Genomic DNA, 26,916 nt, shown 5'->3' with positions numbered 1-26,916 from the left:
AAAATCCCCACCTCAGAGAAAAGTGCCATCTAATAAATCACGAGTGCCTATGGTTTTCCTTGAGAGTCTTCATTCACATATTGCCAGCAGATCGAGGGACGTGATCGTTCCCCTCTATTCGACATTGGTGAGGCCTCATCTGGAGTACTGTGTCCAGTTTTGGGCCCCACACTACAAGAAGGATGTGGAAAAATTGGAAAATGTCCAGCGGAGGGCAACAAAAATGATTAGGGGACTGGAAAACATGACTTATGAGGAGAGGCTGAGGGAACTGGGATTGTTTAGTCTGCAGAAAAGAAGAATGAAGGGGGATTTGATAGTTGCTTTCAACTACCAAAGAGGATGGAGCTAGACTGTTCTCAGTGGCAGCGGATGACAGAACGAGGAGTAATGGTCTCAAGTTGCAGTGGGGGAGGTTTAAGTTGGATATTAGGAAAAACTTTTTCACTGGGAGGGTGGTGAAACACTGGAATGCGTTACCTAGGGAGGTGGTGGAATCTCCTTCCTTAAAAGTTTTTAAAGCCCTGGCTGGGATGATTTAGTTGGGGATTGGTCCTGCTTTGAGCAGGGGTTTGGACTAGATGACCTCCTGAGGTCCCTTCCAACCCTGATATTCTATGATTCTATGATTAACAGGGTTTGTTTCACCAGAGTTTCTGAAAACTGGTAAGCTAAACAAGCTGAAGTGCCATTGCAGCAGTCATATACTGTATTGCCTAATTCCCCTCTTACTCTTAATATTAAGAATAGGTAGGGAGCACGTAACACGGCTGTTCAGGACTTTAGTATTAAATTACTCTCCCACTTTTAAGGACATTCAGTTGAAAACTGGTTACTTTTAGTTAGCTACAACAGAACTATTGTGTAACTACACAATTCTGCATGGTATTTTCTATACATATGGGGGGGGCATACTCTACACCTGAATGCTCTAAATACTTGATTAAAACATTTTATAAGGGTGCACACTTAGCAGTTCAAGACACAAAGGTGTTTGTCATACAGCAGCATTCCGGCTTTGCAGCAAGGGCTTTGTATTTCGTATCAGCAATCTATGGTCTGGATCCATAGCATAGGGTTTCTTCACTTTCTGATCCTTCTTTTTCTGTTCTTCATCAGACTCATAGAAATCCTTCTCATTGTCCTCATCCAAAACACCATCCTAAAAGAAAATATTTACACCAAAGACTTGAATCAATCAGTTTTATAAAAAAGCATCTGTAACAAAACAATTTCAAATGAAAATGAATTATTTTACAAAAAAGGGGTTTTTTTTAATAGCCTGTTCCCCTATTTTGCTCAGTCCACCTAGTTCAGAATGTAAGAACATATAATCTGAACAACATACTCTAAAGTGCAGCATATTTGGAAATAAGTTTTCAATTATTGGGTGAAATTCTATGGCTGATAGTATGTACTGTAGGTGATTAGACTAGAAGATCACAATGGTCAGTTCTGGACTTGAAGTCTATGAATTGCAGTTGGCATTTCTGAAAATGAACTTTAGCTGTTCGAACTTCATGATATTTGAGGATATGAAGCACTGATGCTACAAAAGGAAGGTGAAAGGTGGTCCCAGTAATTTACCTACACACAAATGCAGACAACTACAGTCAGATAGAGGAAGGATGGTTTTATGCCCCAGGCACTACACTGGGATTAGGAAGATATGATTGTGTCCCTGTCTCTGCTACAGATTTTGAGAGATGTAGGTCAGGTTATTTAGGCTCTATGCCTTAACTACCTATCAGGAGAATACTGATCTGACCAGGAAAATTGTAAAAAATTTATTAAAGGTTCTGAGTTGCCAAGAGACCTGGCTACACTTTAAAAGGCTCAGATTCAAGAAAAATATCTGATTTAAAAACACTGTTTAATTATCAACTTGCTCTTTGTATGTTTTTTACCTGCACTGAAGAACAGAAAATAGTTTTACAAATCTTTCATTGAGTGCACATTCTGACAATGCCAAAACAGGCCTTTTAATAACAAATAATAATGTCAAGATGGATACCATCAGTATTAGATTTTAAAACATTAGGACCGACCCAAATCTGGGGTGTACATCCATGTATTTCTACTGAAGTCAACGGAACTAGGCCAATTTATAGCAGTTCAGGATCTGGCCCCTTCTTTACAATTAGGTTTCATTTTCCAAACACATTTCACAATCCAGATACAGAAAAAGATACTTCAGTTAAGCAGCTTACTTTCTAGCTTTTGAAGATTACAAGACTAAGCAAAATGAGTCACATGTTTTTTAAAGGACCATTTCCTGTGTATAACCAATAGAAAGCATAGTTACATTCAGAAAAGGCACCCACCCTGTGGAACTTGATCACTAGACCTAGTTTTTATCTGATTCATAGGAAACAGTTATTTTAACCCCACTAAGCTGACACTTAGCATACAAAGTAGCCATCCTTCATTTGTTGTAGTAAATTATTTTAATCTTAAGTCTTTTTTTAAAGGCTTTTTTACTATTTTTTTTAAATAGTAAAGCAGATAAAATGCAGGCTTTGGGTGGTGTTTTTAAATAATTATTATAAAATATAAACAGTTTAATTTTAAAAACTGAAGTTTTGCAGTAAATTTAGCTTTAGCTTTCACGTCAATTGTTTTTATTTTTGCAAGAGATTTTTCCTGTTAAGTTTGAATAAATAGGCAAGGCCACCTTTCAGAAGTCACTGTTGTTTATGTGCAGTAACTTTCGCTACTAGCCAAGCCCACCCCAAAAACATTTTGGTGGTACAGTTTCTTTTCAATATGCTCAGTTAGGAAAGTTAAGGAATCGTACACAAGAAAGAAAAAAATACTTTGCCAAAACAATAAAACTACGTTCTGAGATAGTTAGCCCTGATCTTACATTTACATATAAAATACTAAACTGAATGGGCATATTCTGATACTGTTCTCCACATTCTATACCAGCATGACATTGATGGCTGTATGATAACAAAAGGGAATCAGTTTATATTCTTTGCTTGCTTCAAAGTTTCAAAAAATCCTCCTGAGGTTGGTGGGCATTTGTTTGTTTGGGGTTTTTTTGTTTTTTAAGAAATGTACAGAGCTGTTGTCATCAGTCATGGGGCTTTCTAGGCAGTGGAGGATACTGAGAGACCCCTGGCACATTGCTTTAGAAGACTGTCAATTTCAGGGTTAGGAAGGAATTTCCCTATTATTCTTATCATTTGTACTGCAGTAGTTCCTACAGACCACACCAATAAAGGATGAGAGGCCCACTAGCTCCAGTGAAAAGGAACTTGCATAAGTATATACAGTTTCTCTCAGTCAATGATGATATAGCCTCAAAAACAAACATTCAAAGGAGTGATCCTCTAAGATGTCACATTCACAGCTCTTACAGTAAGTGACCCACAGACTTTCCATGTCATCTTACAACTGTTCTCAGTGTTTACACATAACTGAATATACATATTCAATTTTTCAGGCTAGACTCAACCCAACCTTTCCTTTTTGCACCCACAACTGTCACTTTTAATGTTTAATTAACTACCAGATTGCACCCATGCACAGACAGACATCAAAAGTGACATTAAATTGGTGGTCCTGCAGAATGATCATTCCTCTATCACAGACAATTTCTCCATGAATCAATACTTTTAGTAGAGTAGAACAGCAGTTCTCAAACTGTGGGTCGGAACCCCAAAGGAGGTCACGACCCCATTTTAATGTGGTCTCTAGGGCTGGCTTAGTCTAGCTGGGGGCCGGGACTAAAGCTGAAGCCCAAGCTGCAGCCCCACCACCGGAGCCGAAGCCTGAGAACTTCAGCCCTGGGCAGCAATACTCAAGTTACAGGACCCGTGCCAAGGGCTAAAGTCCTTGGACTTCGGCTTGTCCCCCGGCACAGGTCTGTGGGGTTCGGACTTTGCCCCGCCCCCCACGTTTGCCAACTTTCTGATTGCAGAAAACCTAACACCCTTACCCACCCCACGCCCTAACCCCTTCTCCAAGCCCCATCCCTTCTCTTAGGCCCCGCCCCCACTCACATCATCCCCGCCTCCCTCCATCACTCACTCATTTTCACTGGGGTGGAGCAGTAGGTTGAGGGGTCCAGCTGGGGGTGCGAGCTCTGGGGTGTAGGAGGGGGCTCTGGGCTGGGAGGTGGGGCTGAGAGGTTTGGAGTGTGGAAGGGGGCTCTGGGCTTGGGCAGGGGGTTCGTTTGTGGAAGGGGATATGGGCTTTGTGCTGGGGCCAGAAATGAGGGGTTCAGAGTGTTGGGAGGGGGCTCTAGGCTGGGGGAGGGGGTTGGGGTGCAGGGGGGATGAGGGCTCTGGATGGGGGTAAAAGCTCTGGCATGCAGGAGGTGGCTCTGGGCTTGGGCAGAGGGGTTCAGAGTGCAAGAGGACTCAGGGCTGGGGCAGGGGGATGGGGTGCGAGAGGGGGTGAGGGCTCCAGCTGAGGGTGTGGGCTCTGGGGTGCGGCTGAGGATGAGGGGTTTGGGGTGCAGGAAGGGGCTCAGGTCTAGAGCAGGAGTGCGAGAGGGGGTACAGGCTCCAGGTGGTGCTTACCTCAGGTGGCTCCTTGGAAGCGGCAACATGTCCCTCCAGCTCCTAAGTGAAAGGGCGGCCAGGGGGCTCCACGCGCTGCCCCCATCCACAGGCACTGTCCCCACAGTTGCCATTGGCTGTGTTTCCTGGACAATGGGAGCTGTGGAACCGGTGCTTGGGACAGCACCTGCACCACAGAGAGGGGAAGCATGCAGAGTCCCCCTGGCCACCCCTGCACCTAGGAGCCAGAGGGACATGCCGTCCGCTTCCAGGAGCCACTGTAGCCAACCAGACTTTTAGCAGCCCAGTCAACTGTGCTGACCGAAACAGCCAGGGTCTCTTTTCAACAGGGCATTCCGGTCGAAAACCGGATGCCTGGAAACCCTAACCCCAACCGGGGGGCAGGTTCAGGCTTTGGTCGTCGTCATCATCCCCCCCCCCCCCCCGCCGGGGGGGGGGTGTCATGTAATAATTTTTGTTGTCAGAAGGGGGTCGCGGTGCAGTGAAGTTTGACAAACCCTGGACTAGAGAGTTAGGATCTAAACGCAGCTTCCAAAAAACAAATATTCCAATTCAACCTGCTGACCAGTCAGCTCAAACTTTCCTGTAGTACTCTAGCAATGAGGGATACTGTTCCTTATTATGGGCTTGGTTTTTTAAATTAACTATTGATAAATTTATCAGACTGGTAGCCCTGTCAGTCTGTATCAGCAAAAACTAGGAATACTTGTGGCACCTTAGAGACTAAAATGTATTTGGGCATAAGCTTTTGTGGGCTAAAACCCATTTCATCAGATGCACGGAGTGGAAAATATAGTAGGAGGATAGATATACACAGTACATGAAAAGATGGGAGTTGCCTTACCAAGTGGGAGTCAGTTCTAACAAGACAATTCAATTAAAGTGGGCTATTATCAACAAGAGGAAAAATCACTTTTGAAGAGGTAATCAGGATGGCCCATTTCAAACAGCTGACAAGAAGGTGTTAGGAACAGTAGGGGAAAATTAGCATGGGGAAATTAGTTTTTAGTTCTTGTAGTGACCCATCCACTTCCAGTCTTTATTCAGGCCTAATCTGATGGTCTCCAGTTTGCAAATTAATTCCAGTTCTGCAGTTTCTCCAGGGAGATTGAAGTGTTCTCCGACTGGCTTTTAAATGTTATAATTCTTGACGTCTGATTTGTGTCCATTTATTCTTTTGCATAGAGACTGTCCAGTTTGGCCAATGTACATGGCAGAGGGGCATTGCTGGCACATGATGGCATATATCACATTGGTAGATGTGACGGTGAATGAGCCCCTGATGGTGTGGCTGATGTGGTTAAGTCCTCTGATGGCGTCCATCGAATAGATACGTGGACAGAGTTGGCAACGGGGTTTGTTGCAGGGATAGGTTCCTGGGTTAGTGTTTTTGTTGTGTGGTGTGTAGTTGCTGGTGAGTATTTGCTTCAGGCTGGGGGGCTGTCTGTAAGCGAGGACTGGCCTGTCTCCCAAGATCTGTGAGACTGAGGGATCATCCTTCAGGATAGGTTGTAGATCCTTGATGATGCGCTGAAGAGGTTTTAATTGGGGGCTAAAGGTGACGGCTAGTGGCGTTCTGTTACTTTCTTTGTTGAGCCTGTCCTGTAATATATGACTTCTGGGTACCCTTCTGACTGTCAATCTGATTCTTCACTTCAGCAGGTGGGTATTGTAGTTTTAAGAACGTTTGATAGAGATTCTGAAGGTGTTTGTCTCTGTCTGAGGGATTGGAGCAAATGCGGTTGTATCTTAGAGCTTGGCTGTAGACAATGGATCGTGTGATGTGGTCTGGATGAAAGCTGGAGGCATGTACATAAGTATAGCAGTCCGTAGCTTTCCGGTATAGGGTGGTGTTTATGTGATCATCGCTCATTTGCACTGTAGTGTCCAGGAAGTGGATCTCTTGTGTGGACTGTGGACCGATCCAGGCTAAGGTTGATGGTGGGGTGGAAATTGTTGAAATCCTGAGAACTTAAGGGCATTAAATCAAGCACTCAGCACTTCATAAGATCAGGCCCAATTCACTGTTGTCCTGCACTTTGTGTTGTCATTAACACCAGAACAAAGAGGGTGTAAAAATGCCCCTGAATTATGGTAGCATTTTTACACACACTTCGCTCTGGTATAAATCAGGGGTTCTCAACCTTTTTCTTTCTGAGCTGCCCCCCAACATGCTATAAAAACTCCACAGCCCACTTGTGCCACAATAATTGGTTTTCTGCAGATAAAAGCCAGGGCCAGCCTTAGGGGGTAGCAAACAGAGCAACTGCCTGGGGCCCCATGCCACAGGGGCTCCCGCAAAGCTACTTTGCTCAGGCTTCAGCTTCAGACCAAGGTGTTGGGGCTCAGGGCCCCGGGCTTCAGTCCCATGTGGTGGGGCTTCGGCTTTCTGCCCAGGACCCTATCAAGTCTGGTCCTGCTTGGCGGACCTCCCCGAACACTGGTCCTGCTTGGCGGACCCCCCCAAAACCTGCTTGCAGCCCCCCACGGAGCCCCAGACCCCTGGTTGAGAACCACTGGTATAAATGACAATCACAAGGTGTGGGACAAATATAAATCATACCATCATCTCTAATGTAAATTAACCAGGATACTCATGCTATTATTACTAGGATTTTACTCCCTTACTACTTAAGAAGTTATCTAGATATGTGTATCAAATTAATTACACTCAGAGTTCCATGGAAAGATAAATAAGAAACCTACACACACAAATGATATTAACTGAACCTTTTTGTTTGGAAAGAAACTGCTTCACTATGACAAAAAAAGTTGAGACATATAAAAGTTGGAAAAAGCTTTTAAAACTTATCTTCCACTTTTTCAAAATGTAATTTTATCCTCCTTTTTGTCGTGTATATAATATTTATATAACTACACTTTAAGTGAAAAGATTTATTGATATTTAAGCAATTTACAAAAGAACATTTAAATAGTGTCTTGACATGTTTAAGTACACATCTTATTACAAAATTAACAATACTGAGCAGTATATTGTTATATTACAGTTTTTCCTTTTTTCAAGTTATCTAAATAAAACCATATATTAAAATATGTATATTTAACCATTCATATTAATTTTTAAAACCTTTTTGGGGAAGCTGAACATTTTCTTTAGGAGAGGAAGAAGAGAGGACTCAGGTGAGGTGATAGAAAGTATGTGAAATTAGACATGGGGGAATAGAATTCAGCATTGTCTTTTATGTATACCCTTCTTAATTATCCATTGTTCCTGTAAATACAAAATTCTAGTGCCCTTATCAAAACAAATTATTTCAGTATTTGTTTTCCTGTACCAGGTATACTATTACTTTTATCAGTTTTTGTTTGTTTGTCTTGCGCTGTTCTTACAATATATGTAAAGTCTTCATTAGATATTCTATCAGTAGGTTTTTCCAGTGATCTGCAGTTGGAGTCTTTGCCTGGGTCCACAGATTGAGGACTGCTTTTTGTTAGTTTGTTTGGTTTTGGTTTTTGTTATAAAGTGCAAGAAGAGCTGCTTCCTTATTCCGGGCTTAAATCTTTCTAATTAGCTAACTCCCAATACACATCCTTAAATCCTGTTTAAGTTCTATCTCTAGTAGTTTATTATTATTTCTTTCTTCATCCAGCATTCCCACGTTTATAAAAGAGAGCCTGGTTGTTTTGCATTTCATACAGACATCTGGGGCAATATTACACAAAGGAGAAACATACATTTTGTAGAACAGAAGGTGCAAATTCAGTATTATCTGATTTGTACTGGAGCCAATATTTATAATCTGAATGACCTCATTCCACTCTTCTGCTATTTCACATTTACAGTTTACACTCCATAACTGAATAACTTTATCTGGCTTGTCTTTTAAAAACAATCCTGAAGTTATACATTTTAGACAATCTTAATTTCTGAAACGTCAAGCCCTTGTATGACATTTTTATACTACTGTACTTGAATCAACTACACACTCATATTTGCTTCCTTAGAATACACATCTAATAAGGAAATCACTTGTCTCTTAGGAGCTCTCATAAGACTGCAATTGAATTACACCTCTGTGTCAAAGCCAGTTCTGAATGACTCCTTAAGGTAGCTGTAGGCCAAGCAACTCTATTAAATGCATTAAATTAAATTAAATCAATTAAAAAAAAGTGTCTTAATACAAAGATTCATCAACAGCTTTTACTTTACGGTATTCATATAAGCAAATATTTTAGCTACCCAGAATATGAAGCCGTTGTACTAACCTGTTCAACACAGCAATTAGTGATTACATAAAACTCTGAGAATGTTCACTTAAAATTGACACTGTTTCACTCCCACATTTCTCCTTGCAGTGTCCATTAACATACTTCTTCAGAGTTCAATTGAATTATTCTAATAAAGGACATTCCAGTTCTGCCTACTTTGCTATACCAGCGTTCAGGGTCACAGGTAGTAATTTTAGTAAGCAATATGCAAAACAACCTTTTTTTTCCCCTATTAGTGTCCTACTCTCATGTTTATGTGAACCTTAAAACAATGTAGATAACTTATCTTGCTGTTAAGCAATATTACTACTAATAAACATTAACTTAATGGAATTCATATAAGAATATGAAACATCATTTAATGCTTTATACCAAATTGATATTCCTTAATATGAAATAATGCTGATCATTTAATTTCCAAGTAAATTATTTAACAGAAAAAAAAGCTTACCAAGTAGCACAGATACCAAGAATCAAAACGGGAAGTGAAAACACTTTACCACAATATTTTTGATTTTTCCCTCTACTCTGATTCCTCCAGTGGAAAACTAGCTAAGTCTGGATTATCAACATTCAGAACACTCCAAATGTTACAAAAAAGTAACTGAAGCCTTACTCAAGCAAAACAACCCAAGTGCTGAAAGAGTCCATAAAAATAGCTTTTGCATTAAAAGAAAAGAAGGGAGATGATAAATGTCAAATTACATTGCTTATGCAGTACTGTATAAACTTATTTCTCTCTGCTGTTGGTTACCACTTATTAGGAGCTTGAAAATAAAATTTCCCTTCATATTTCATCTCTTACTATTGTTTATTATTTAAGTGCTAAAAATTTTTTTTTTTTTGAGTAAAATACCAAGAGTATCTGGCAAACACTCTTTCTCCATTTCTAGTGTCAGAGCACCCGTCATGACTTCTTTTATTTACTTCTGTCTACACACCACTGAGCTCTTCTCTTTTAAAATTAAAATGTTAAAGTGCCAGATCAACAGCACTCAAAATTGAACTCTCATTTATCCACAGAACGTGCAACTGCAGTGCAAACTTCCAATGCATCTCAAACCTGTCCTAAAAGGATTACCTCTTCCAGTGCATTGCAACTCAGTCCTGAATGGACTACCTCTACAGTAAGAAGGTAATTCAGTCTTTATTGATTCAATAATTAATATGTCTGCTGTGACTGCCAGCAGGGGTGCCAACTAGTATATCAGTTCTATTCACATGAACAGCAACACACAGTCCTGAAAATGGTACTTAACTAGTTGATCATTGCTGTGAAGTGGCAGGAGGCGCTCTCATGCATTTTAATTTTTTGGAAGTATTTTTCTGCATAAAAATGCCGATTAAAAAATTTGGAGCAAAGTCCAAACAATTTTATAAGGCTACTTGCCTCTTGTAAAAGTTCATAAATGCCATGTTTAGAAAAAATTATGGTGTCTCACACTTTCTGCATTCTTCCACAACCAGGAATATTAACTTGATCTTTGTTCTTCAGTGATGATTTATTTATTTCCCATCTAGAAAAAACCTCTTGTGAGATCAGAACTGGTTGTTATATGAATAATTATGTCCCAGATAGAGGATAACTTCCACATGGGAAATAAGCTTAATGAACTGAAGAACTCAGAATCAGAGCGTTTGTTCTCATACTAGCGTCTTAGTAAAATAGATTAGAAAAAGTGGTATGTAAGTACCATATACTGTACCATGGAATTGAATAGAAGCAATGGTATACAAATAGCAAGTTATGCATGTGAAAGATATAAATTAAGATGTAATAGGTGACCACAGGTTTTAAAAAATTGCCATTTCAAGTGTCAGATAATTTTACCAGATAATTACCAACTTTACCAAAACAGGAGGGCAGTTACTAGGGGATCTGTGAAAATTCTATCACTTCAGGCACCTGATCAGAATAACTAATATAAACTACCCTCAAATGCTATTCTGAGCCACAGAGTATACCCTCTACAAGTTTCTAAAAGTAATTTAAAAGAAAAAGGGGGGGGGGGGCAAATTGCTCACAACTTAGAACACATCTTTTAACAGAATTACATTAGTAATTCTTGTTACCTGAACAGTACTTATTTCCTAAAATCCCTCTGTATTCCATTCCTTTTTCTAAACAACATGCAACCATACAAACAAAACAGCTATTCACACATGACATTCTCCTAACCAATAAAAACTATTTATTCTATTGTTTGCCTGGGTAAAATGTAACTAGCCTTAGGATTAACAATATAAAATTTGTAAACTGTCTCATCGTTCCTGAAGAGTATTTAATCAACTATTAATTCAGAAAAAGGTAACCACAGTCAGAATTTTTAACACGAAAACTATTTTTATCTGCCAAATCCTTCTAAAATATTTTAGTTCTTCTACTGCCATTTGCTGCAATCTGTTGTAAATCAGTACTGTTATACTGTTTTGAGATTACAGTAGTCCCTAATATTTACACATTACAATTATTATGTGTTATAAGACCTCTGATGGGAGCTGTACAGATGGTATTTGTGGGTCAAGTGGAAAATAGGCAAGTTTGTGTATTAAGTGCACAAAATATCACAACTATACCTCTCCGACTTGCTCCCTCTTGCTTTTCAATCCAACACTATGTCTCATTTGTCTTCTTACGGCTGCTGAAAAAGTACTCACAGCCCTCAAAGACGGTCTTCACTCACAAAAACGTGGCTCTTTTAAAGTGAGATAACTAATGTTCCTTAGCTAACTTACTCCAAAATTCTACTGGAGATGAGGCGTTGGTCATTTTTACTGTAATATAGCTAAGGGAGGTCAGCCATGAGTGGCGTAGGAGGGACATAGTGTTCACCTTGCCTAGCTACATTGCAGTAAAATCTTGTCTCCACTAGGATTTCACAGTGAAATAACTAACAGGAGTAGGGTATCTTGCTGTGAAGAAAAACACACCTTTTTTTAACCAGTGAAGACATGGTGGCTTCTAACATTCCCATTTAATTCTCATCTTTCCTTTTGTCCTTGCATTTGACTCATTCTTGACCCTCTGAGTTCAATTATTTAGAACAAGTCTACACTCCAAAATTAAGTCAACCTACGTTATGTCAACATACAGCCACCACAGTAATTAAATCAGTTTTACACGTCCACACTACGTCCAGGAACGCTTGCACTGATTTAACTGCCAGAGTGGGGCTTTGGGGACAGCTTCTGAAAGGCAGCAACAGTCTATGTAAGCAACGCAGTGTCTACATTGACACTGCATCAACCTCACTAAACAGACCTAAGCGTTATGCTTCTCGTGGAGGTGGAGTTATTAAATTGGTATAGCGGGCAAGTTACAAAGGTGGGAGCTATATTTTAGTGTAGCTACTTACAGAGTTAGGTCGACATAAGCTGCCTCATACTGACCTAACTCTGTAGTGCAGACCAGGCCCTCGTTAGCAGTTTCTTGTAATCTGGTCATTACTGGGAAGATTCTGGGGAAAAAAATGTTAAAAGGCAGAGGACAATTCTAGCACGCAAGTCTCCTAGTTTCGTCAAAGGTTATTTCCTCTTTTAATAATTTCTCTTTAAGGGGTTTGTACTGTAGCGCAGATATATATTACAAAACTCTTCCCTACAATTTTGGAACCAAACTGAAAATCTCAAAAGGATTTCCTATTTCTCATTAGTAGTAGCTGGGGAAAAGCAGGTCTGGAGGTCACCTATTGCTATCACCAGGTGGCAGAGTAAACTGGGAAATTCTCAAGAATATGCTAAAGCCATTCACCAGAAGACAGGTCTGGTCATGTCTGCAGAGCAGAGGAAAACTTCACCATAGGAACAGTCAAACCTGGCTTTGAAAGAGATTGTATGTATTATGTCTTCTGCATGTTATTCAGTCCACAGCAGAAGTGACTATTTTAGTACCAAAAATATCCATCACACTCTGTTTTACAGATAAAAACAGACCCCTATAGCCGTAAAGACATCTTCACAAAATATTTAAATTTAAATAGGAAACTGCCAGATAACAAGCTCTATTAGCTTGTTAACTTGTTAAAGTTGCTAACCAGATCAGCTAAGACTTAACTGAATTTTTGTCTGGGCATTACAGTTAAGGTGGCATTAGATTTGAGAACATAAATTGCATATTTAGAGTAAAACACATTACATGGATTTTGCAATTAACCCAAAAACAAGTATTATAAACCCCAAAAATTCAGAGTTAAGGTTAACTTTAAAAGAAATCCAAAAAATTTTAAGGCATGGAAACACAATTAGAATGCTCAAACAACCTTAACTCTCACCTATAATGACACCATGAAATAGATATATGATTAAACCATTAATATTTTTATTTCAGATTAAATTGATTTTTAAAGGACATACTCTGAAGAAAAAATGGGAAAAAAAATATCATTACAGGAGTTAAAGTTGTTTAGGTGCCAGGGCCAGTCCTAGAGTCCCATCATTGGGGGTGGGGGCGGAAGGGGAGTGGGTATTCTGGGGTCCTTGAATGACCCTATTTAAAAAACAACCAACCTCCCAGGAGCCCTAGAGCTAGTTAGACCCTGGAAAATCTTGGCTTTCAAGAATTTTAAAAAGTAAAGTTTGGGTACTGTGTCAATATTTTGCTGTGATTTATAATTTATATAAAGGATGAAGACTATACATATTGTACATATTTCAGTCTGACACTAATTTGAGGCCTCGAAGATTGTTTGGGGGGAGGGGGAAATGTCCTCTTTGTGCCCCCTCCCCAAGTGGCTCCAGGCTTTGCGGAGGGAAGCCCTAACCATGCCTTTCACTTTTTTCTGCTCTTAAACACCCAGTTTTCCCCTTCGGTCCCTGATGTACCCCTGAGCATGCACACTTCCCTCCCCCAACCATCTTTTTTCCTCCTTCCCTCTTGCCTTTCTTATTGAGAAAAACTAGTGGAAATTTAGTTTCTTTAAAAAAAATTGAATTAACGTTCTTTTTTGCAATCCTTCTTAAATTAAAGCTGCTTCCTCAACAGAGACTTAATAATGTTATACTCCAGAGAATTCCACAAAGAACTGCCCACTTTACAAAAGTCTTCATAATGTAGCCTGCACACAAGGTATCAGTTTGTTTTAAGGGAACCTTTTTACCATGAAGATTATTATGGAACAATGCTACATTTCTTAAAGGACCCATTTCAACTAATTTTAACTCAAACTATTAAATGTATTTACTTGTAACTTCTCAGAAAATTCATTTTCTACTCAAAGAGTAAGTGTTCTCCATGGTAAAGATATGTAACAAATATTAAGCTAAGCACAGACAATGAATTCCTGCTTTAAGTGAAAAAACAACTCAACTCATCCTTAACTATGGAGCTACAGCAGACACCTCCATAATACAAGTCCAAAACCATGATGTCCAAAGTTTTGAAAATATCGTGCAAGTCTAGATTTCTATTAACTTGCAGTAAGTCAGTTACAAATGTGAAATTCTACAAATTCACAGTGAAAGTTCCAAACACAATCTAAACAATGCACAAGAACCACAACACTTACACAAAACTGTCATAGCACTAAACCAGAATATTTTCTTCCCTTCCAATATGGATCACAAACCTGTAGCTCACATACATCTACAATGCTCCTTTACTTCATCACAACTCCTGTTAGCACCATAGAGCCAGTACAATTAATGTGGTGAGCAGGATTCTGCTCTGACTAGAGATGGTTGGGAATTATTCAAACATTTTTATTTTATTACTATTTGTGAAAAAGTTTATTGAATCCAAAATCGAGACCCACCCCACTCCAGAATAGTCAGTACCATGGTGGCTACGGCACTAACCTAGAATGCAGGAGACCGAAGACCAAGTCCCTGCTCTGATTCAGACAGGGCAGGGAGGTGAACACAAGACACATGTCAGATAAGTGCCCTAACCATCAGGCTGTTATCTGGTGTCTCTTCCTCTGAATTCTTACCCTGATGAGGAATGGAACCAAATGCTGAAACCTCTAATGTTTTTTATGAAACAGAATTCTTGTTTTCCAGCCAGTCCTAGCCCATATCAGAACTGTTAACTAAGTTATAAATATGGCCCTACCAAATTCATGGTCCATTTTGGATGTCAATTTTAAGGTAATAAATTTAGGGTTTAAAAAAAAAATTGTAAATTTCATTTTTTCAGCTATTTAAATCTGAAATTTCACGGTGTTGTAATTGTAGGGATCTAGAATCAAAAAGGAGCTCTGAGGTGGGGGGGGGGGTCACACAAGGTTATTGTAGTGGGGGTTGCAGTACTGCCACCATTATTTCTGCACTGCTGCTGGTGAGGCACTGCCTTCAGAGCTGGGCAGCTGGAGAGCAGCAGCTGCTGGCTGGGAGCCCAGCTCCGAAGGCAGAGGTGCCACCAGCAGTAGCTCAGAAGTAAAGATGGCATGGTACGGTATTGCCACCTTTACTTCCGTGCTGCTGCTGGTGGGGCACTGCCTTCAGAGCTGGGCAGCTGGCCAACAGCCGCCGCTCTCTGGTTGCCCAGCTCTGAAGGCATCGCAGAAGTAAGGGTGGCAATACCATGACCCCACTAAAATAACCTCGCCAACAAAGCTAACACTGCTTGTAGGGCTGGAAGTATTTCGTTGGCAAAAGTTTACACACGCTGACTTTTAGCGACAAGGCTGTGTCGACACAGCCTTGTTGCTAAAAGCTGCATGGTACAAGCAAGCCCTAAGTTGCAAAGTATGTAGATCTGTCAGTGTTTTCAGACATTCCAAGTCTTACAGTATACTGAAGTGTTGTATTTCAGAGTAGCAGCCGTGTTAGTCTGTATCCGCAAAAAGAAAAGGAGGTCTTGTGGCACCTTAGAGACTAACCAATTTATTTGAGCATGAGCTTTCGTGAGCTACAGCTCACTTCATCGGATGCATTCAGTGGAAAATACAGTGAGGAGATTTATATACACAGAGAATATGAAACAATGGGTGTTACCATACACACTGTAACGAGAGTGATCAGGTAAAGTGAGCTATTATCAGCCGGGGGGGGACGGACGGACCTTTTGTAGTGATAATCAAGGTGGGCCATTTCCAGCAGTTGACAAGAACGTCTGAGGAACTGTGGTGGGTGGAGGGGGGGAAATAAACACGGGGAAATAGTTTTACTTTGTGTAATGACCCATCCACTCCCAGTCTCTATTCAAGCCTAAGTTAATTGTATCCAGTTTGCAAATTAATTCCAATTCAGCAGTCTCTCGTTGGAGTCTGTTTTTGAAGTATTTTTGTTGAAGAATTGTCACTTTTAGGTCTGTAATCGAGTGACCAGAGAGATTGAAGTGTTCTCCGACCGGTTTTTGAATGTTATAATTCTTGACGTCTGATTTGTGTCCATTTATTCTTTTACGTAGAGACTGTCCAGTTTGACCAATGTACATGGCAAAGGGGCATTGCTGGCACATGATGGCATATATCACATTGGTAGATGTGCAGGTGAACAAGCCTCTGATAGTGTGGCTGATGTGATTAGGCCCTATGAGTGTTGCAGAATTTCATCCAGTTACAAATACGTATCCACAACAATCCTTGAGAAGGGAAAATTAATTTATAAGCAAAGTTCACAAATGCTCAAACACAAATCTTCAAAGAGAACTAAGATCCAGAGGAAACAGTAAAGTTGCACATTTAGTCATTCCATATCTCCAAGTGTGTAAAATGGTCAGTTTCAGCAATCTTCCGTTTGCCAACAAATAGCATTTTACAACAGTAATTTAAAGGTCTATCCAACAAAGTACAAACCGGATTAACTGGGCCATATTTAGACTATACTCCTAACAACATTAAAAGCCTCCAAAATATTCCAAGAAAATAATTTAAGTTCTGTAATGTGATCTGAAATTTTAGGAATGGGCAATTGATCAAATATTCCTGCCCTCAAACTGGTGACCCGACTGATAAGTATACTATCCTCAGCAGAAATTCTGCCTTGGTTGTTTTAACAGCAGCAGTTGATATTAAATCTTACACAGTGGCATTTTTCCTTCATTGTACTGAATAAGCAAGCAAATCAGCTGAAGACATCATAAAACATCTGTTGACTTCCTTCACTGCATTCCTTGCCAAAACCTGGGGTACACTTGCTGCAGATGATACAGCCATCATAGAAAAACAGGTGTTGCTACATTCGTGACCCAGAGGTACCCCATCTTGTTAGTGGCACTTTTCCAACCACAACAAACTCTGGGATATGTTATCAAAGAAATGGACGGTGAGAAATAGTTTGGAGTCTTTGATAAACTACCACATCTGCAATAAAAATCCAAATCAAGTTTTTACTCTTACAGGTGGGGAAGTGAGAGAGTTTGTTTTGTAATTGTTACTTTTAATTATCTAGAATGTACCCATATACTAAGGTGCTAAGGAGCATGTAAGTACTAATCAGATATCACCAAGTGGACAGAAGCCCTATACAGAATTTCTGAGTATTCTGGCCCTTTAGAAAGCTCCAGCACATTTCAGAAAGGAGAGACTCAGCATTTTATTTTGCACTGCCCCCACGTTTTCAATATGCCAAAGATCTGAGAACTGACAACGTAACAGCATCATAGAAGGTGTTAAGGGAAAGCTGGAGACTTTGGCAAATTAGGTAGGGAGCAGTCAGAGTTGGATAAGAACATCTGATGTGTATGCTAAAATGATCAGTGAAATAGTTAAAAAGCTGATATTAAAGCTGATATTTAAATTGCTATGTGTAAGTTTCAGAGCTAACATCCAATTTAAATGTATTGGGCAGTTCACACTTTGAAGAGCCATTGGTTCAGTCTATCTCCTGACTCAAGAAGATGATGCTTCATCAGCTTACACTCTGAATCTTTCAAGGATTTCTTTGCTACCATAAGGGCTGGAAACATATAAACCAAACACAGTTAAAATGAAAACCTGGCTTCTAGAACACAGGTCTGCAGCACAAGGTGGATTACAAGGCAATTTCTGTAGTGATACGACTATGGAATACATAGGGCCCGGCTTTCTTAATCATATTTGATCTAGAAGGAAAATGCCTAGCATGGAAGTGACTTACACCAGTGCAACACAGTTTGTGGCAAAGGTACAAATTGTTTTGTATCAATGTAAATCATACCTAACCCCAGGGGTTTATATTGCCGCAGTTACACTGGTTCCTAAGATCCCAGTGAAACTAGACTGGAGACATATTCTGAATCAACAATACCATTTTTAAAGAGCAAATTTTCAGAGAAGTCCCATGCTAAGTAGAAAACTATGCTTGGAATTTCAACTACTTTTCAGCCTTCCATTATTGACCTTTCAGCCATCATTTCCTGTGAATCTGCACTCTGAACAAAGCTATTCTTTTTTTAATAATTTTAAGAAATAATAAAATTGGCATAGAAGAGGTACCACTACAGTATATTTAGATAAGATTATGCAATAGAAAGGTTTGTCAGTAGATTTTAGGATTTTGCTCACACTGCAACAATACAGAAAGAGTAACAAATCCCAGAGTTCTCTGATTTAGACCTTTATGCTAAGATTTTAATGTTAAGTAGTATGATTATAACTTAATTATGATGAGATGAAATATTATCACCCCTGATTTTTATCACTTGAAATTATGGACCAGGTGTGCCAGAGAGCATAAATTTGGTAAAAATGGAAGTCAACTGAAGAAACTTATTTATTGTATCTCTAGTTCTTTTAGACGTGATGAAGACGTGTATTTCACTTAGGGGGGGGTGTGCTTAGAGCACTGGAGCCAGATACTTTTGACTAACAGTACCCATAGGGAGGTGGCGCTCATGCCTTGTGGCTGTGGCCACTCCCTGACTATATGAGGCAGCACCGCCCTAATCCTACTCAGCTCCTTTGCACCAAAAGCCCATGAAAGGAGACTCCGATGCAGAGGGGACAGAGGGTGGGTAATGGAATACACGTCTTCAGCACATCTCAAAGAACCACAATTACAGTAAGTAACCATTTCTTTTTCAAGTAGATAAAAACGTGTATTCCACATAAGTGACTTACAAGCAGTAGCCAGTCCAAGCGGGGTACTCACAGTCTACCGAAATGGGGACTGAAGAACCACCCTACTGAGAACTGCGTCCATTCTGGAAGAAGTGGTAATAGCATAATAGTCCGTAAATGTATGTATGGACAATCACGTGACCACCCTGCAAATATCCAATATGAAAATGTCACCGAGGAACGCTATTGGCATTGCTTGGGCTCTCGTTGAACAAGCTTGCATCTGCTGAGGGGGCATAGCCAAAGCTATCTCATATGCAGTCTTGATATAGGATGTTATTCATTTACAGATAGTCTATGAAGAGATGGCTTGCCCCTTCACGTAGTCTGCGAATGACACAAACAGGCAAGGCGAAGCATGAAACAGTTTAGTCCTATCCAGATAAAAGGCTAGAGAATGTCTAACATCCAAAGTATGAAGGTGCTTTTCCTCAGGCATGAATGGAGCTTAGGGCAAAAAACCACAGGTAAATACACCACCTGGTTCAGATGAAACAGAGACCCTTTAAATAAAAACTTTGGGTTTGGTTGTAAGGTTACCTTGTCTTTGGTGAACTGTAAGGAGGCACTGCCATCAGCAGCTTGCAGATGTAATGGCTACCAGGAACACGGTTTTCCGACACAAGAGGGGCAACGGACAGGACACTAGGGGCTCGAATGGAGGGACTATTAGAGCTTCCAAAACTGTGTTTAGGTTCTTGGACCAGAGGATATACACAGAGAAGCCCTTTAGAAAACTCATCACCACAGCATTGGCAAAGACCAATTTCCCCTGAATGGTGGGATGAAACACTGATATTGCTGCCAGATGCACTCCCAGTGAACTGAGTGAAAGTCCAGATTTCTGAAGGTGTAGCAGGTACTCCAAGATTTCCTGAATAGAATTCCACGTCAGTTGGATCCCACCAGCCAAGAACTATACCGAAAACCTCTTCCACACTTTGCTAAATAGGCAATCCTGGTAGAGGACTTCCTATTGTTGAGTAGGACTTGTTGGACAGTCACCAAGCATTGCTCTTCTCCATTCAACCACACAGCAGTCACGCCATGACTTGCAAGCAGTTGAGTATGGGATTGTGACAGCAGCCTTGGTTCTGAGTGAGCAAGTCGAGATGAGGAGGAAGCAGTACGGGAGGCTGAATCGATAGCACAAGGAGGTCGGAGAACCAGCAGCATCTCGGCCGTGCTGGGGCTAGGAGGATAAGCTTGGCTTGATCTACATTGAGCTTTTATGCTGACTTGAGGAATGGTCATGATTAGGGGAAAGGTATACAGGAAAGTCGTTTGCCAGCTGCAGTGGAAGGCATCGGAGAGGGAGCTCGAACTGAGGTCCCCCAGAGCAGAACAGAACAGGTGACATTTCCTGTTTTTCCCTTGTGGCAAATAAGTTGATCGTGGGAATGTCCCATGCTGTGAAGTTGAGTCTGAGGACGCTCATCTTCAGGGATCCAATGACTAAATGCTTTTATATAATATTTTCAAGCAAATTATTCCTTTAGTCTGAATTATGCCAAGGATTTACTTCATTTTTCAACACATATCATAAGTGCTATTTTTTAATGCAATGATACTACAGCAGCTGGAAAAATCCAGTCCAACTAAAATATCAAGGAACATTTTACAAATCCAAAGTAAAATTGGATGATAGATAATTTAAAGATGCCTCAAGAACATTAATGTTTTGACCATGGTTATGCACTCACATACCTAATGATGCATACTATGCATACAACATAGACATTAGAAATGTTCAAAATAAGCAATACACCTATACAATACACCTATAAATATGAATACAAAATGTTACACATGCACACAAAGTAGAGCATCTAGTTAGTGTCAGTACATTTATTTTTTTAGAGCTCACTAACATGGTTTCTCAGATTGTGTTTTATTCCATTGAGCTTATGATGTCTTCTATACAAAATTAAAAAAAAAAATTAGAAATTAAGTTTGCATAGCCAAGCACTGAAAAGCTAGAAAATGCCAGAATTAAGCTTGCCTGTGCAAACTTGATTCAGCCTGTGTGCATATGTATTATGATAAAGACTTTAATTATATGGTAACATTTTTTCCACAAAACCTCTAATGCAGTGTACAGAACGGATGGTGTTCACTTAATGAGCAGCTATTCAATATTTTGTTTTATCCCCATTGTTCAATACATGACCTCATGCCTTAGTTATTGCACACTATTTAAATCTTGCTCTGAAGAGAGAATTGCTAGTTTCCTCCTGGGCTTTTCTATGGCACTCACCACTATAGTACCTGAGTGCTTCACAAATATTAATTTATTTTCAGAACACCTCAGAGATGAGGGTGTATTTTAATTTTTCAGATGGAGGAACTGAGGCAATGTCAAAAGTATCTGCTAATTTCAGGAGTCCAATCTGAGAAACCTAAGACCTGATTTTTCAGAGTACTTAGCACTATGTAGACCTTTATATATTCAAAGCACAGCCCCAACTGACTTCAGTTGCAGCTGCGGGTTCTCAGCACTTCTGAAATCAAGCTCCAAGGTCTCAATACATGAAATCTAAAAATAAGGAACACTATAATTAGTGACCACCTGTGAAAGTATGCTAGGCAAGTCATTTAAACTACCATGCAAATGGCAGAGGTAAAGATAGAATTCCGTTCTCCAGGACAGCATTCAAATGCTCTAGGCATGAGACCATCCTTTCTCTTCCTGCAATCCCCTGCCTCATTCACCACACACCTTTCAATTTCTGCAACAAATGAGGCAAGGGTCCTACAGATGACAATCACCTTTATTACACAGTCCTGATTCATCCCCAGAGCAGATATATCCTGTGCACTGAATGAGGCAAGGGTCCTGTGGAAGAAACAGTATGTGATCATGTAATCAAAGACTGCATTAAAGAACAAGGGAGCCCAATAAAGGTTGCATGGGCAATATTAATTTTGGTATTTCCTAACTTCTGAGTATTTGACTTTGCAAACAATGTTATTTTAATGTAGTTGTGTGTGTGTAATTTCCTAGGTTTTAAAAAAGCAAACTGAATAAAAAACAGGAATTCCATCATGTGGCATCATATCAACACCCATATGGTTCACCAGCAGGGTTGCAACTTTTAGATTCACCACATAGGCCTCTGCCACTTAAGCTAGGGGTGTAAATGAGAGTGGTAATAAGTTAGAGAGACAAGGTGGGTGAGGTAATATCTATTGTTGGACCAACTTTCGCTGGTGAGAGAGACACACAGAGCTCTCCTTCAGGTCAAAAGCTTGTCTCTCTCACCAACAGAAGTTGGTCTAATAAAAGATCTTACTTCACCCACCTTCTCTCTCTAATGTCCTGGATCCACCATGGCTACAACTACATTGCATATACCAACAGTAGTAATAAGCTGTCATTCTCTAAGTAGACCAGCACTAGAGGGTATAAGACATTTTGCTGAAGAGTTTCACAAACATCTGCTGACAGGAGAGGAACAGTGAGACTCAGGAACCTTAGGTTCCATTCCATGCTGTGGAAGGAAGCAGGTTCTCGCATCACAGACTTCAACCCATTTTCCCCCAAATTTGTCCCATCTCCCTACAGCCTTGTCCCAGTCTTATTCTCTTCACATAGCCAGTCCCAGTCTACATTCCTCAGACTTCTCATTCCAGTAGTCCCAGTCTTCTTGCCCAGCCAGCCAGTCCTAGTCCCCCACTCCAAACACCCTATTTCAGTCCCCTACACACAATCCCCCATCACAGTCTTACCCACCATAGCTCTCAGTTCCCCTCTACTCTGGCTCCCAATCCTCACTCTCCTTGCCCAGTCGGTCCCAGTTCTCCCCTCCCATAGGATCTGTCTCTTTCCCTGAAGCATCCAGTTACCACCATACCCTATTCCCCAAACCCACTGCATCCTCTCAGTCCAGGGCTCCTTCCCCAGGCTCCTCATTCAATTTCCTTGTCCCCACACACCTAGCTCCCACGTTTTGCTCAGCCAGTCCCAGTTCCATCTCTGCTCCCTCACTCCTCATCAGATGAGTGTCCCTCCACCAACCTCTTTCTCCAAAACTCACTGGTTCCCAGTCCTAGTCTCCATGCCCAACTAGTCCCTATCTCCTCCCACCAGCAACCAGCCTCTAGTCCCAATCTTCCATTATCCCACCCCCAGTCCAGCACTTGCTCCCTCTGCATGCGATTCAGATCACTTCCTTCTCCACACTATTTGGATATTAGCAGGGAAGGCACTGAGAGCACAGAAGAAACAGTCTCCTCCACCCCCTCCTTTCAGTTCTGGTGCCCAGACACTGCGTGGCATGAATGGACTAGCTGGGAACTGCTATTGTAGAAAAATTCCTGCTCACCCCATGCAAACTATAACATACTCAGTACAAACAATCACTGGGGATTTTAGTTGCAAAGGCCTAGCAAATGTCAACTGAGCATGTGCAAACAGATTTTTCTAAGTCTGTAACTTGGTCAAATTTGGTCAGATATTACAGGAACATCAAAAGGCATATCCCTGACACAAAGGTCACCTACTGCCAAATTTCAAGTACCTGCTCTAAAGCATTGGGGGGAGCCACTTAAGTTTAAGTTTCTCAAAGAAAAGTTTACCCAAATTTCTTTTGAAGTGGGCAAAACATATTTTCTCCTCACCTTGATCTCAGAAACAGCTATGTCACAGTTTCAGGGCAACTGCACCTATATTCCCCGTCCTGGTCCACCAGTCCTGGGCACTCACTTTTAGGCTTCTGGTTCCCAGCTGTCACCTCCCTTGGGCAGATACCAGCTTCTCATGCCCTCCTGATTGGGTTTTTCCAGGCTGCACAGTTCCCTTCCGACACTGATATTTCCAGTACACCAGACTACCTACACAGGCCACCATCTGTGCTTTCTCTCCAAAGCTTATGAACAGTGTAATTGCTAGCAGTTGCCGGTTGCCACAGATCTCTTTCTAAGCAAGCACATTTATTCTTAAAGTGAAAGCATTACTAAAAAAACTTACCAGGGGGTCACCCCCCCAAATCAAACCTCAAATTCTGGCAGGTCTTATTCCTTCAAAACCCACAAATGGGTTTTTCCCCATGTTATAAGTTCATAACTGTTTCAAATCCAGAACCAGAACAACCAGGTAGACATTTCATCCTTTTCTTTACATGGCTCAGACCTTTGATCTCCACTCTCCAGGAACAGATAATCAGCAAAGATCCTCACATCAGGGTGTAGCTTCAAAGAGCAAGAGTTTTGCATAACCAGTGGTGGGAAATTTGCATTTTCCCTAGATATTCCCCAGGAAATTCCCTAACACTTATTGTCCAAAAGTCCATTCTCATCTGGCACTTTTTTGATAAAGTCCTTTGAACTGCCAGGCCTCACATCACATGTTCCCCCAGAGAGGTTACATACAATCCCAACCCACAATAATACATAAGCTTAATGCAATAAATTATTTCAAAGATATTGCAGGAAACTGCCATGTCTGTCACAGGCTGAACCATTTTGTCTGAAGTTTTCAAAAACAAGAACAGTCTGAAGCAGACACCTAGCACGAAAACTTTTAGCTGAAATGGTTAAAATTTGGCAAAATTATAAGCAACTGAAAATAGAGTCATATAATGGGATGCGTTAGGCAACCTTAATCATAAGCAGTGTTATCAGCTCCAGCTGCAATGGAAGTGCCAGCTGCCGACATAGCATGGTGATGCATTTGCTATTCAGTTGGGCTAAGAGAGCAGACTCCACAGTCTTCAAGGGACATGGAAAGTGAGCATGTTTGAAGTGCAATGGTGTCTCGGCAGAAGACAATCACACATACCATGAATCCTCTTGGTTGAAACAAATGTAAGAAATGTGCTGCTTTGTGAAAAATGTATAATTATATTCATACACTTTTTAAAAAAAACACCAACCTATGTAATATATCTTAGTACTTATATCACATGTCAGTAAAATCTTTTCAGATGCCTTAGATAACTACATACTGGTAGCTCCGTGTCTGTAGTATTCATTTAATTTTCCCTGTGGTATGCATACGTAAAGATAGAGGTGACGAAGAAAAAAACCCTGAGTAAAACAAGCCATAATGCACATCTTTTTCCCTATCTTAATATAGGTCAGAATTTGTCTGTTGACAATGCACATAGTCTTAATTTTTAACAAAGCTGCAATTCCATATGTAACATACATTTGCAGATCTAGAAATATTGTCAAAAACTAGCAAAGATATAGGCCTATTCATCAATAACAACATTAAAAGTCTGGTTTCTTCTCCCTCCTCTGCGCCCTGCACTGTTGCCAACTCTCACAATTTGAGTGTCCTGATATTTGGTGTTTTGTATCCAGAAGCTGAGGCTGGAAGTGATTTTATTATTATTTATTATATTATTGTTATTATTATTATTATTATTATTATTAAAGAAAAGGTTTCTAGCTTTCATGGTTGAAAATATGACACAAGTGAACCTTAAAGGCAAATAAAACAATTTAAAAAAAAAACCACCTCATTTTTAAGCCAGTCTCATGAGTTTGGAGCATTTGAGGTTGGCAATACTGCAGTAGCTCACATGTAGTTGAGATCATAAAAGAATAAGCTTTTTGGAGCAAGGACCACTTTGCATAGCACAAAATCCATCACCTGGGCTCCTAAACATTACTGCAATACAAATAATAATACACTTGGAGTAAAAGTCCAAAGTGCTTAGATACCATAGTGCTGGATGTGGATACAGACTTCTGAACCGCAGTGCTCTCTGGAACCACAGTGGTGAAAGGAGCAGAACATGGGGACGCCGGGTGGCCCCATGCCTGCAACTCCTCCAGCGCGGCTGTACCATTCCCAGCCCCGCCTCCAGCCCTGTCCTCCGGTGGGGCTATACAGACCCCAGACAGACACAGCTGCGTGGAAGAGCTGGGGGGAGTACAGCCGTGCTGGAGGAGCTGCTGGTGTGGGGCCTCCCGGCAGCCCCATGTTCTGCTCCTGTGTCTTTCCGGTACGGTGTGCCTGCAATAAATATCTTAATGGTATGGCATACTGGACCGTATCGCCCTACTTGCACCACTGGGTATACTTATTTATTAAGTGTGTGCACGCATGAGTCACTCCTATATAAAGATCACACTGCCCAGATTGTTTTCTTCAATTTGTAAGAAGGTTATGAAGACAACAAACCTCACTCCTTCAACTCATCCCTATCCCATTATCACAGGAAACTGATTATGAGGGATACAACCGTATGATCCAAATGGATGATTCCCTATTCAGTGCTCCACATGAATGCAAAAGTAAAAATGTTCCTGGTAATACAATCCCAAGAGAAAACTCCTTCCCAACTCGCAGTCAGTTTAATTCTACATGTAATCAAAAAAGAAAAATCACATTAGATATCAACTGATATCTGTTTACCAACTACTTTGTGCCCACGTATTTGTGAATTTTCCCCATAAATAAATTCAACAAAACAAGCCAAACTTCAAGTTAGCTTCCAAGACAACTAATGTTTGCTCCCACCCAAATCACAGGTGATCTCCTTGACTAAAATAGGAAAGGACTTTTATAAATTGATTTTTTTCTATTTAGAAACATGGTTTCCCCACAGCAAACAATTCAGACAAGCAGAATGTGATTCTTAGTACATTTATTTGGATATTATTTCTTACTTTGGGTAATTCATGCAAAAATTTACCACATAGGTATGAACAGCAATCCAGAGTGAAATTTAATCGATCATCTAGATTTTGTTCGGTGAAGGAATCTTTGGACTTCAAATCTAATGATGTTTCTTTCCCCAAAACATGGCTTATCTAGGTCTAGAAAAGCTAGGGTGTCCAGACAGCAAGTGTGAAAAATCGGGACAGGGGGTGGAGGGTAATAGGAGCTGTCATAAATATAAAGGGAAGGTAACCACCTTTCTGTATACAGAACTATAAAATCCCTCCTGGCCAGAGGCAAAACCCTTTCACCTGTAAAGGGTTAAGAAGCTAAGATAACCTCGCTGGCACCTGAACCAAAATGACCAATGAGGGGACAAGATACTTTCAAAGCTGGAGGGGGGAACAAAGGGTCTGTCTGTCTGTGTGATGCTTTTGACGGGAACAGGTCAGAAATGCTCTTCAGGACTTCTGTTAAGTTAGTAAGTAATCTAACTAGAAATGCGTTAGATTTTCTTTTGTTTAATGGCTGGTAAAATAGCTGTGCTGAATGGAATGTATAT

The 26,916-nt window shown here is 40.5% G+C and overlaps 1 protein-coding gene across 3 annotated transcripts in view; it reads right to left on the bottom strand.

The window, feature by feature from the left end:
* The window catches only part of AP3B1 (adaptor related protein complex 3 subunit beta 1), a 339,716-nt gene that overhangs the window by 158,553 nt on the left and 154,247 nt on the right, over nucleotides 1-26,916 (bottom strand). For all 3 annotated transcript variants that reach the window (XR_013346132.1, XM_077816999.1, XM_077816998.1), the window contains exon 8: nucleotides 1,004-1,162. Coding sequence is in view for 2 of the 3 variants with exons in the window: in XM_077816999.1 (XP_077673125.1) it covers nucleotides 1,004-1,162 (159 nt within the window). In the remaining variant the exon portion in view is untranslated. The remainder of the gene's footprint in view (nucleotides 1-1,003; nucleotides 1,163-26,916) is intronic.

Source organism: Eretmochelys imbricata, chromosome 5, assembly GCF_965152235.1.
Source record: "Eretmochelys imbricata isolate rEreImb1 chromosome 5, rEreImb1.hap1, whole genome shotgun sequence".
Lineage (NCBI taxonomy): Eukaryota > Metazoa > Chordata > Testudines > Cheloniidae > Eretmochelys > Eretmochelys imbricata.
Note: the sequence above shows the minus strand (reverse complement) of the source record. Positions and strands in the feature narration are given on the sequence as shown.